The sequence below is a fragment of the Chrysochloris asiatica genome, unplaced genomic scaffold, assembly GCF_000296735.1.
Source record: "Chrysochloris asiatica unplaced genomic scaffold, ChrAsi1.0 scaffold00013, whole genome shotgun sequence".
Taxonomy (NCBI): Eukaryota; Metazoa; Chordata; class Mammalia; order Afrosoricida; family Chrysochloridae; genus Chrysochloris; species Chrysochloris asiatica.
In genome coordinates, this window is record NW_006408531.1 from 24,510,714 (window position 1) to 24,522,828 (window position 12,115).

Genomic DNA, 12,115 nt, shown 5'->3' on the forward strand with positions numbered 1-12,115 from the left:
ATACAGTATTTATTATTATATTGCATTTTTATATTTTAATAATAGAATATAATGTAACTGAAAATTATGTTTTCTTATTGAGAAGTATGACAAAAACACATGGTACTCCTTCAATCTGTGTATATATATGTATCATTGATCACCGGTATTCAGTTTAGAAAATAATAAAAAAGGACACACATACAAAATCCTGTAGTTGCTCCCATTTAGTTATTTAGAAATCACAATCAAGTTTTCTTATATGTTTAATGAAAGTAAAAGGTACATACAACTGAAAGCTAATTTGTTCCAGAAGCCAGCATATACTTTTTTGTTGTTGTTAATAGGAAAAAACATTTAAAATAATTTATAGGATGAAATAGTGTGAAAATTGCCTATTCATTGAATACATTTTGTATGGTATGACTTGATCATTTGATTGTAAATTTCTTATTAAATACATTTTGCCTATTTAATAAAAAATAATCCATGTACAACTTTTTGTGAGGTGTTTTATCCAGTGCCACTTCACAAATGTGGCCCCTAAAAATATTCCAGTTGTGTTTTAGAAAAGTCATGTACTGATTTTATAGTTCAAAGATGGTTTTCTTTTTAGCTAATAATAAAATTCACGTGGTGAATTTGAGAATGCTCTTTGTTTTCATTTTATCAGAATCTCTTAAAATCAGTGCATTCTTTGGAGTTAATCCAGGACTAGGAGAAGTAAGGTCCTTAAAGAACAAGTACCATCCTTTCCAGTCTCTGTGGTGGTGGTGGTGGTTGTGTGCCATGGAGTCTTTTCCAACTCATAGGGACCCCTCCCCCACCTCCATATCCGGTTTCCAAGGCTGTAAACCTTTACTGGAGCAGAAAGCCTCATCTTTGTCCTGTGGAATGACTGGTAGTTTCAAACTGCTGACCTTGAGTTAAACAGCCTGATTTGTAACCACTCTGCTACCAGAGCTCTTTCCCAATCTCTGTAGGATACAATATATCTGATGTCAATACATCTAAACAAAGTTCAAAGGCCTCTTTTCTAATGCCACACTTTGCTCCTAATACATAAGCAAGGAAAAGAGAGTAAGCTTTATATAGTTTATAAACCTAGGTTAAACATTAAAGGAAACTTCCCTGAAAAGAAAAACTAAAAATTTACATTCCTTTTATGCTTTGGAAGACATAATGCTCTAGGACATGCAGTAAGATTTTCAGGATGAGCTAAGTGTGCGGGAGGTAGTGTCCATGTGCTGTGGAGTTGGTTCCGATTCATAGCATCTCTGTTGAAGGTTTATAAGCCTGTAAATCTTTACGGGTACAGAAATCCTAATCTTTCTCAAGAGGAGCAGCTGGTGAATTTGAACTGCTGACCTGTGGTTAGCAACCCAACTCATAACCCACTGTGCTACCAGAGTTTGAGTAAAGGGTGTTGTTGTTAGTGCCGTCAAGTCAGTTCCAGCTCATGGTGACCCTGTATAGGGTTTCCAAGGAGCCGCTGGTGAGTTTGAAACACTGGCCTTGCGGTTGAGTGCTTTATCACACAATGCCACACCAGCTAAGGTTCTGTCTTTTATGAAGTAGAAGTAGAAGACTAATGTAGGTGGAGGATGGGTGGACAGGAAGGAAAAATTACATGCAGCTAATAAACGCTTCATATTTTAATTGAGGACATGGAAATTGACTCTCTTAAATCAAAGAGGCCGTGGAATGAGATATATCATTGCTGATGTCCTATAGATCTTGGCTGAAAGCAGAGAATACCAGAAGGATGTTTACCTGTGCTTTATTGACTACACAAAGACTTTCAGTTGTGTGGATCATGACAAGCTATGGACAACATTGAGATGTATGAGTATTCCAGAACACTTAATTGTACATCTGAGAAATCTGTACCTAGACCAAGAAGCAGTTGTTCGAACAGAACATGGGAACACTGAATGTTTTAAAACTGGGAAAGGTGTGAGACAGGGTTGTATTCTTTCACCATACTTATTCAACCTGAGCAAATAATATGAGAAGCTGGGTTCTATGAAGAAAAACGTGGCATCAGGATTGGAGGAAGACTCATTAACAACCTGCCATGTGCAGATGATACAACCTTGCTTGCTGAAAGTGAAGAGGACTTGAAACATTTACTTATGAAGATCAAAGAGCACAGCCTTCAATATGGATTATATCTCAATGTCAAGAAAACAAAAATCCTCACCACTGGCTCAATAAACAACATTCTTATCAATGGAGAAAAGATTGAAGTTGTCAAGGACTTCATTCTTCTTGGATTAACTATCAACACTCACGGAAGCAGCAGTCAAGAGATCAGACGACGTATTGCATTGGGCAAATCTGCTGCACAGGAATTTTTTAAAGTATTGAAGAGCAGAGATGTCAGCTTGAGGACTAAGGTGTCCCTGACCCAGGCCATGGTGTTTTCAATAGCCTCATATGACACGTGAAAGCTGGACAGTGAATTAAGGAAGATCATAGAAGAATTGATGCCTTTGAGTTGTGGTGTTGGAGGAGAATACTGAAGGTGCCATGGACTGCCAAAACAACCAATAAATCTGTTTTGGAAGAAGTGCAACCAAAGTGCTCCTTGGAGGCCAGGATGGCTAAGCTTCATCTCTCATACGTTGGACATATTGTCCGGAGGAAACAGTCGCTGAAAAAGGATGTCATGCTGGGTAAGGTGGAGGGTCAGAGAAAAAGAGGAAGACCCCTAATGAGATGGATTGGCCAAGTGGCATCATTGATGGACTCAAGTGTGGCAGTGGTAGTGAGGTTGGCCCAGGATCGGACATTGTTTTGTTCTGCTTTGCATGGGGTCGCTATGAGTTGGTTCCAACTTGATGGCACCTGACAACAACAACAAATCAAAGAGTACTCCTAAAAAGTGTTTGTGTACTGTCTAGGGAACTTATATTCCCATTGGAAGACTATTCTGCCAAGAAATGAACCACTCTTTTATGTTTCTCTCTGTCTCTATCAGTTTGTCATTAAATTGTCTCTATTTTCCTATGCATTGTGGGTTCCAGCCTTTTAAAAAAACTCTCATTCTTTCACTGGGATTCTGGAGATAGCAAGATCTGATTCATTGAACATTGGATGTGATATATATTAAAAATTGTTTTTCATTTCGTTACCACCTAAAGCTTAAAGACTTAAACATGAATATTTGGAAACAGTTTTCTACTTTATGTCATAAATAAATTTCTTTTTGAATAAACAGAAAATGAGATGTAAGTGTACAAAATACGGAAATTTTATAACATTTATTTGATTGCAGAATGTATGTGTTTAGAAAAAGAGAATAAGTGAATGTTTTTAGTTGCTTTTGAAAAATGATCATCTTTCTCCCTTTATGTTTGGAGTACCCCAGCTGTTGTGTGAAATTACACATTTCTGTTATAAAGTAGAATAAGACCCAACTTTTTTCTAAATGATAACTAAAGTTTGGGGATTTATTGGTTTAAATGATAGTGATACTGCAATAGCATTCAAAACCTTGTAAAATCCAGTTTGCATGTCTTTGTAATCAGTTTTCATTTGTTTATATGTGAAACAGATGTTAAATTTGGAATTGTACCTGTTATGAATACCAAAATCAGAGTGTTCCTCTGTTTATACACAGCTAATTTCTCGAATTGAAGAGGGAGGTTTGGAAACTGAAGGCCTCTTACGAATACCTGGAGTTGCCATTAGAATCAAGGTAATCTCTTTCTTTTTCCTATTAATATAGCATTTTATTGTTTAATTATATTTTTCCATTTTAAAAGCTAACTTGTTCTCTCCACTCTCCCTCCATTGTTAATAAAGTGGATAAAATAAAAACAATAAAACCTCTTACAGTTCTCTTTGCAGTTTTTCTATACTCCCTTCTGTTTTTGTTTTAATTCTTCTAAATCACCATATTACCTATAATGTTGATGTGAGGTGTCTATGAGTCAGTTCTGACTCTGAGCAACTCTATATACAACAGAACAAAACACTGCACCATCCTCACAATCATCGTCGTGTTTGATTCCATTGTTGCCACCATTGTGTCAGTCCATTTTGTTGGGGGGTGGGGGTGGGGTCTTCTTCTCTTTCATTTACCCTCTGCTTTACCCAGCATGTTGTCCTTCTCCAGAGACTAGTTCATGTCCGGAGAATGAAAGATGAAGCTTGTCTTTCTCACTTCTATAGAACATTTTTGGCTGTACTCCTTCCAAGACAGATTTGTTTATTCTAATGGCAGTCCATGGTACTTTCAAGATTTTTCTCCAACACTAGGATTCAAATGCATCAGTTCTTCTGTGGTCTTCCTTGTTAATGGTACAAGTTTCACTTGTGTGTGAGACAAATGAAAATACCACGGCTGGGGTCAGATTGACCTTAGTCCTCAAACTTACACCTTAGCTCTTTATCACTTAAAAGAATTCTTTTGCAGCAGATCACCTATAATAATAAACATGCACATAATTTTAATCCGTGTACTTTGTAAAAACAAAATAGAAACAAAAGTAAACAATGAAAGAACTAAAATAGTTCCTTTCTTCTAGTGGGCAAAGAGCAGAAGTCAAAATATTCATAGGGTGAAGAGTCCCAGGGAGGTATAAACAGATACGAACACAGCTACTAAATGCAATATTGGTGATTTGAATCTACCCAGAAATGTCCCAGAAGATCACAGCCATTGAAAACCTACAGAGCTCAGTTCTGCTCTGAAATGCATGGAGACTCTTTGAGTCAGAATTGATTGATAGCAGCTGGTTTGGGTTTGGTGAGGGTTTATTCATAATAGGTTATGTCGGTTGTGTTAAAAGAAAGAAAGAAAGGAAAAAAACCCAATAGGATTATAGATCCACTCAGGTGAACAGAGTAGGTGCCTTGACAGTAATCGCTAAAAAACTTGTCAAAAAAGATGCCCCCATAATTCCCAATTTTACACCCTCCTCTCTTCATTATTTTTTTCTTTAATTAAATTTATATTTCCTCTATAGGTGACATTTTCTTTCTGTCTTTCCTCTGGTACTGTGTGCCTTCTGGTTTCATCTGTTTTGCCCACTTCTTGTTGTGGGGATACAAGTTTCCAATGAATGTAGTATAAAGGGGGGAGTTAGGAAGACCCCCAGCGAGATGGACTGGCAAAATGGCAGCATCAATGGGCTCAAGCATGGCAACAATTGGCAGGTTGGCCCAGGACTGGGCAGTGTTTTGTTATATTGTGCCTAGGGTCTCTATGAGTCAGTACTGACTCAATGGCACCTAACAACAACAACAACAAAACCTGCAAATTATACATAAACCATAATGATGTGCTTCCTAGAGGATTTGTGTTTTAAAGGAGACTCAGACTTGGAATGAGAGCTCCTTTTAGTATCATATGCACATGTCTAGGAAATACTCTTTGTAAATTGTCATTAACTCAGTTTTATGCCTAACTAGTCTCCAAATCCAGCTTGATCTCTAAACTGACAAAGCACAGATTCCCATCACTTCCAGAATACTATCTTCCTGAATTTGAATATCCAAGAGAAAATAGGATAGGAAGCAGAGGTCTTCTGTTTATTTACTTCAAACCTAGTTTCTCTGAGATATTTGGAAGTGGGACAGGGTGAGGTGGCTCTTGGGCGCACACTGATTTGGGTGCACACTGAGTTGGGTACCACAGTAGTTCTGATGCTAACAATATTAAAATTCCTATTCATAGATTCCACAGTTTTGCATTACCTGCTGATTTTTGATAAGTTTCTTCAGTGTAGCATGTAGGTTTCTTTTACTACATAGTGATCTCAGCTTACCAGTGTTTGATTAACCTGATACACCCTGTGTAAACATTTAAGCTTGTACCCCCTGAGGTTGGTATCTGAGGCATAAACCAATCCCTGGAAGAGTTTTGGTGTGCCTGTAGGCTTGATAACTTGCCATTGTAACACTTGTGTGGTCCTGTAGGATAAACACTAGACTGTCACAGACAGCAGTTCAAACCCATCAGCTGCCCCTTGGAAATGCTATACAGGATCACTGTGAGTCAGAACTAACTCAACAACACTTGACAACGCAACTGAGACAATTTCATCCTCTCCCCCCACCCCCTCGGTCAATAGTGGACATTGGGTATGATTCTGGGATAAGTTCTGTGGAGAAGGACATTTTCCTAAGGGAAATTCTGTAGCTTTACTTGAATGACCTGTGAGTTCTATGTTTGATTACCAACCATTTCCTCCCCTGTGAGGTATTTTTGGAAGTACACTGTGCTAATTTTTTAAAAAGTAACTTGCATAGGTAATAATGGCATAGCACACTTGTCGAAGTACCTTGCAGAGGAGGGTGCAGTTGGAAAAAAAAAAAAAAAGCAAGCATAGAATGCGTAATTGTTAGTATAAAAATGCTAATTCCTCAGAAACAGGTAATGTGACGTCATATCACTCAGATCAGGAAGAGCTCCATGTTTCCGTTCACTGTTAAAGCACTGGGGCCCTCCCTAACAGAGCATGGTGGCCAACACGTTTACTTTAGTACCAACTGGTGAGTGTAACGTGCATTTTATGTTGTCATGGGGAGGCTGTCAAAAGGACAAGTTCAACTAAGTGTAATTTCTAAATAGCCCAATTAAGTGGATTCAGCTGCCTCAACTCTTCAACCCAGCCTGTTGTCACACACCAAATTATGCAGCAGCTGGTCCATTATAAATAATTTAAAGATAATATGCACAATTTTTTTGTTATCTCACCCACCCTACCCTCCTCCACAACCAAATTTCTTTGTATTCTTCTTTCTGTCTCTCTGCTTCTCTCTCTCTTTTATCTCTGGTACCTCCTTCATGTGTACCATTTATCATAAAAATAATTGGGGTAGAGGTTTGTGGTTGTGCAGGGTAAAGAAAGTGTAATAAATTCTACCAAAAAAAGAGAGCACTCTTTGAGAGGACTGTTTGAAATAATAGAAGGAGGTTCCAGAAACTTGGAAGGTTTTCTTACATACTAGGATCTATACCACAATGAAAATCATACAGAAAATAGGACATCTGAAACAAAATTGATTCATACTAATTTGCCATGCCAATGATTGTAGCATCCTTGGGATAAACGAACTAGGTAGCTCTAATCCTACGTGGACTCAAACTACTTTCTACAGTTGGCACAGAATGACTTTGTCACTTCCAGCCCGTGCATTTAAGATAGGTGTATTGATGTGTTTGAATGCCTCATTTGCTGTAGGATTTGATTTTCTACTTCCCAGAGGTGACTGATTAAAGGTACTCTTCTACTGTAGGCCCAGAAACTTTTAGTTATGTAATATATTTCTATATAAACTTAATGTGTAGATTTCTTTCTTAGTGTTTTTGTTTTCATTTTTAAATTGATGAATTATAGTATTTGTTGTTGTTAAGTGCTATAGAGTTGGTTCTAACTCATAGCTACCCTGTATAGATTTTCCTAGGAGCTACAAGTGGGTTTGAACCACCAGCCTTGTGGTTCAACCCAACCTTATGGTCCAGTGCTTTATTCTACAGCACCACACTTGTTGTTGAGTGCTGTCGAGTTGTTCTGACTCATAGCAACACTGCATAGGGTTTCCAAAGAGTGGCCAGTGAGTTTGAACTGCCAATCTTGAGGTTCAAATTGACCTTGCAGTCCAGTGCATTAACCTGAAGCACCACACTGTTGTTGTTGTTGTTAAGTGCTGTCGAGTTGATTCTGACCCATAGCGACCCTGTATAGGGTTTCTGAGGAGCAGCTTGGTGAGCTTGAACCACCAACCGTGCAGTTCAAACGGCTTTGCAGTCTGGCACATTAACCCACAGCGCCACATCAGGACTCCACACTAGCTAGGTAAAACCAAATGAAGAGACTACACTAGTACTCTAATTTAGCCTTCACCACTGATGGTTTGATGAATATTTAAGAAAAAGTTACACATTTTAAAATTTGCTTTTGCTACCTTTTTTAATCAGTAAAGTACCTTTTTTAATCGGTAAAGTACAATTAAGGTAGGTGAGGGGAGGAGTATTCTTTTGAATAACAGAGCAGTTGGCTTTTGGTACTTTCAGGTGCCTTTTTAAAAAGAATAGAATCTCATAATGTAAGAAATGTATGAAACTCTCAGCAGGAAGAAAAATGTACTTACTGGTATTTTGTTTTTGTTATTTTTTTTCCTTTTTCTTCTGCCTTTTAGAATCTCTGCCAAGAACTTGAAGCAAAGTTTTATGAAGGGAGTTTTAATTGGGAAAGTGTCAAGCAGCATGATGCAGCCAGCCTTCTGAAGCTCTTCATTCGGGAGTTGCCCCAGCCGTTGCTCACTGTAGAATATCTCAGAGCCTTTCAGGCTGTCCAAAGTAAGTGCCATCCCACTTTGGAGTCATCCTGGTACCACTGGCGTCCATATTAATTGTTTTAATGACATTTTTAAAATAAAGTTTTTCTTGTGAATTGAGTGATAGTTTACATGGGAGAACATCAACTTTACATTCATCCTATCGTGTTTCGTTTCATTGCAATGATTACAATTCCCTCCATGCATCATCAAACAACCAGAGGGTACACCCTGCAAGCCTGTCCCCAGTTGTCAGCACACAGCCCCTCTCCCTCCCTGAGTCCAGAGTCCCCAGCTGCTCCATCTCTCCATGTAATGGACTCTGGTGTCGCTGCTTCTCTGGGTAGGGTCTCACACTCTGCTCTTTTCCCTTGATGGTCCCAGGATCCTCCGCTCCTGGACTGCAAGATCAACCACTCTCCTCCTTTTGTTACAAAATGTCTACCTTTACATTTGCAATGCTCACAATCAGTCCTGATAGCAATTATTCACTATTGAACCACTAGAGTCTTATCCTCATCTCCTTTGACATTTTGTATGCCACGGAATATAGCTGGATACATTGGAATAGACATTGACTCACCATTGTCGACGGGCGGTACTCAAATGCCACACATTGTTTTCCTTTTACTTTATGAGTCTACATCTCTGACTAAGTGGATAATAGAATGTTCTCTCTGAATACAGATTAGTTGTGTAGCATTTAAGCAATACAATATTTTTTTAGTGTTAGAGCCTGGAAACTTCAATTTCTTTTGTAATAGAATGAGTCACATAAGATCTCTGATATATTTTTCTTGCCAAGTGTTAAAAGCAACACTTACTGGAGAAGTTGTGGATTAACAGTTATCATAAAAGCATAAAGAGATGTGGCAGTCTGTCAGCATTTCCTGAGAAATTAAATTCTGAAATTGTCATGCAGAAACAGGGAACAAAGCATTTTGGTGGAAGGCGTGCAACACACTTCTCATATCTTACTGTTTTGTGGTCTTAGGAAAGCTCCAAATTAATGTCTTTAAAAAGTTCTTAATTTCTTTTTCCAGTAAACACAGAGAGATTATGATGTTTATACTTTGATGTGATTATCCCTTCCACTCTTAGAGGTCATGTCCCCCAAATCCCCATACCACACTTGAGTATTTAATTAATCTTCCAAAGTAAGGCACTAGTGAGAATGTAGTTATGAATCAGGCTACCAGTCTTAAGGTCAGCAGTTGGAAACTAGAAACTACCAGCTGTTCCATGAGAGAAAGATGAGGTTTTCTGCTGCCGTAAAGATGTACAGCCTTGGAAACCCTGTACAGGGGCTCTATGAATCAGAACCAACTCCATGGCACATAACCATCACCACTATTAATGATCAGTAAAGAAAAAAAGAAAGGCAGTCCTGGTGTGATGCTGTAGAAGGAGCATTGGACTGCTACCCACAAGCTCGGAGGTTCATACCTTTCTGCTCCTAAGAAACCCTATAAAAACTGACTGTGTGTTGGAACCAACTCAACAGCACTTAAAAACAACAACATTCATGATCACGTTGGGTTACAATGTTAACCAAGACTGTTTCAGACCATTCATAAAATAGATATTATAGAGATGGTTCCCAAGAGTTGTCGTTATTTTGTTGCTAAGTACCCTTCTGACTCATAGAGACCCTGTGTAGGGTTTCCAAGGAGCGACTGGTGAGCTTGAACCACCGACTTTACAGATTCAAACCTACTTTGCAGTCCAGTGCATTAACCCATATTAAAACATTTATTTAATATTTCTAGGAAAGAAATGACTCAACTTATCTTCTATCTAAAGCATTTTTTAAATGGTTAAATTGTGCTGTTTTACCTAATTCACTGGAAATGGATGGAAATACTACAGTTATCCTTGGAAAACATGAAGATCACTTAAATAGAAAAGAGATGCTGAAAATGATGAGTATACATCGTTTGTTGTTGTTAGGTGCCAGCAAGTTGATTTTGAGTGATTCATTCTATGAACTTCTGTTGTGCTCCTATTATGTTCCAGACCTTCTTTTACATATTTCTGTTGAAATGAACAGACTCTTATCATGTAGTTTGTTGACTAAACACTAGAAGAAGCAAACTTTGCTGTTGCAGACACACCCTGGCACCCTATCATGGAAAGCTCCACCTTCTGTGTCTTTTCATTGGGAAATAATCACACAGAAGTCAAAATTATTTCCAAAGCACTATTGAGTGTCTGCAAACATAAGGCCACTCGTCAAGTGATCGCAGTTGGAAGTGAGCATTCAGAGAGAGAGGAAGCGCTATACCAGCAGCTGCTTTGTCGGATCTCCCACAAACACGCTCAGCAAGGCTGGCTGCTCAGTCGTTGTGCCTTATATTTCACAGTTGTATTTGCACCAAATAACTTTTTTCTTAAAAAATAAAAATAATAATAATAATAAAAAAGGAAAGAAAAATGTTCAGTGAAGAAAAGAGATGTGGTTTATTTAATTTGTTTGCAGATTTTCCAACCAAGAGGCAACAACTTCAGGCTTTGAATCTCCTTGTCATCCTCCTACCTGAAGCAAACAGGGACACACTGAAGGTCAGCTGGATTAATTTGCATTTTATATCCCTTAGAATATGGTGTGTGTCTTGTAAATGTTAATACAACACGCTGCAAAGAGAAAGGATCTTTTAAAGATTAATGGTAAAAGAGTCTTTAAACTCAATTTATTTGTTACTGTTGGATATGTTATTGGGAATATTAGGTTTTGTGTTCCTTTTCACTAGAACATCTCTTGTGCCGTAACAGATCACTGAGATTCATTTGTTAATGGGACTGTGGATAATTTTTGTTTTTTCTTCTTTGTATTTTTCTGCAGTTTTCAAATGTTCTTGAACATATATTTAATGTTTAGTGAGCCTATATGAGTAAAGTAAGAATGTTTTTGAAAGTCCTAAGCTCATCAGTCATGACCCACTACCATGTGGTACTGTAGGATAAGCACTGGACTGCTAACCATAAGGTCAGCAATTCAAACCCACCAGCTGCTCATTGGAAACCCTACATAGGGTCACTATGAGTTGGAACCTACTCCATGGCGCTTCACATCATTGCCTTTAAATAAGATGTTCCAGTTATTTGCAGCTTCAAGTGAATGAGTTTGAAATAGGCCATAATGATGACTTTGAAATATTTGTTAGACCTACACAAACAAATTCTGGTTATTTCTCTAAGACCTCTCCTGACTTTTGAGTATATATTATTATTTTAAAGTGACTTGCTCTAATATTCATATAATTTAATATTGTTTACTCTAAGCATTGTTGCTGACTTTCATGATATCCACTGGATTGCCCCACATTGATTTTAGTTTCCTTAAGGGCCAAAGTTTATAGAGTAGTTTTCAAGGTTTAACTGGGCTATAGGATCAGCACTGGACTTTGAAGCACAAGGCCAGCGTTCAAACCCACCAGCTGCTACGTGGAAACCCTGTACAAGGTTACCATGAGTCAGAACTGACTTGATGGCACTTAATAGCAACATTGTTGTTGTTAAGTGCTGTTGAGTCGGTTCCTACCCATAGCAACCCAGTATAGGGTTTCCAAGGAGCAGCTAGTGAGCTTGAACTGCCAACCTTGCAGTTCAAACAGCTTTGCAGTCTGGCACATTAACCCACAGCACCACACCAGGACTCCTAACAGCAACATATGTATATATAAGTAAGTGTATAGTAAGGGTGCTGCTCTTGCCTTATTATCCTCTGTATTTCTTATTTAAATTGAAATCTCATATCAAGAAATGAAAACAAAACCTTGTTTCTTGGACATTTTCCCCTATAACTCATGAAAACTCCTTAAACTATAGCACTATATGAGTGACG

The 12,115-nt window shown here is 38.2% G+C and overlaps 1 protein-coding gene across 1 annotated transcript in view; it reads left to right on the forward strand.

Annotated features, from left to right (window-relative positions):
• Nucleotides 1-12,115, forward strand: part of ARHGAP18 (Rho GTPase activating protein 18) — a 188,498-nt gene that overhangs the window by 144,338 nt on the left and 32,045 nt on the right. Inside the window, exons 8-10 of the mRNA XM_006834674.1 lie at nucleotides 3,605-3,682; nucleotides 8,134-8,293; nucleotides 10,751-10,833. Of these exons, the coding sequence (XP_006834737.1) occupies nucleotides 3,605-3,682; nucleotides 8,134-8,293; nucleotides 10,751-10,833 (321 nt within the window). The remainder of the gene's footprint in view (nucleotides 1-3,604; nucleotides 3,683-8,133; nucleotides 8,294-10,750; nucleotides 10,834-12,115) is intronic.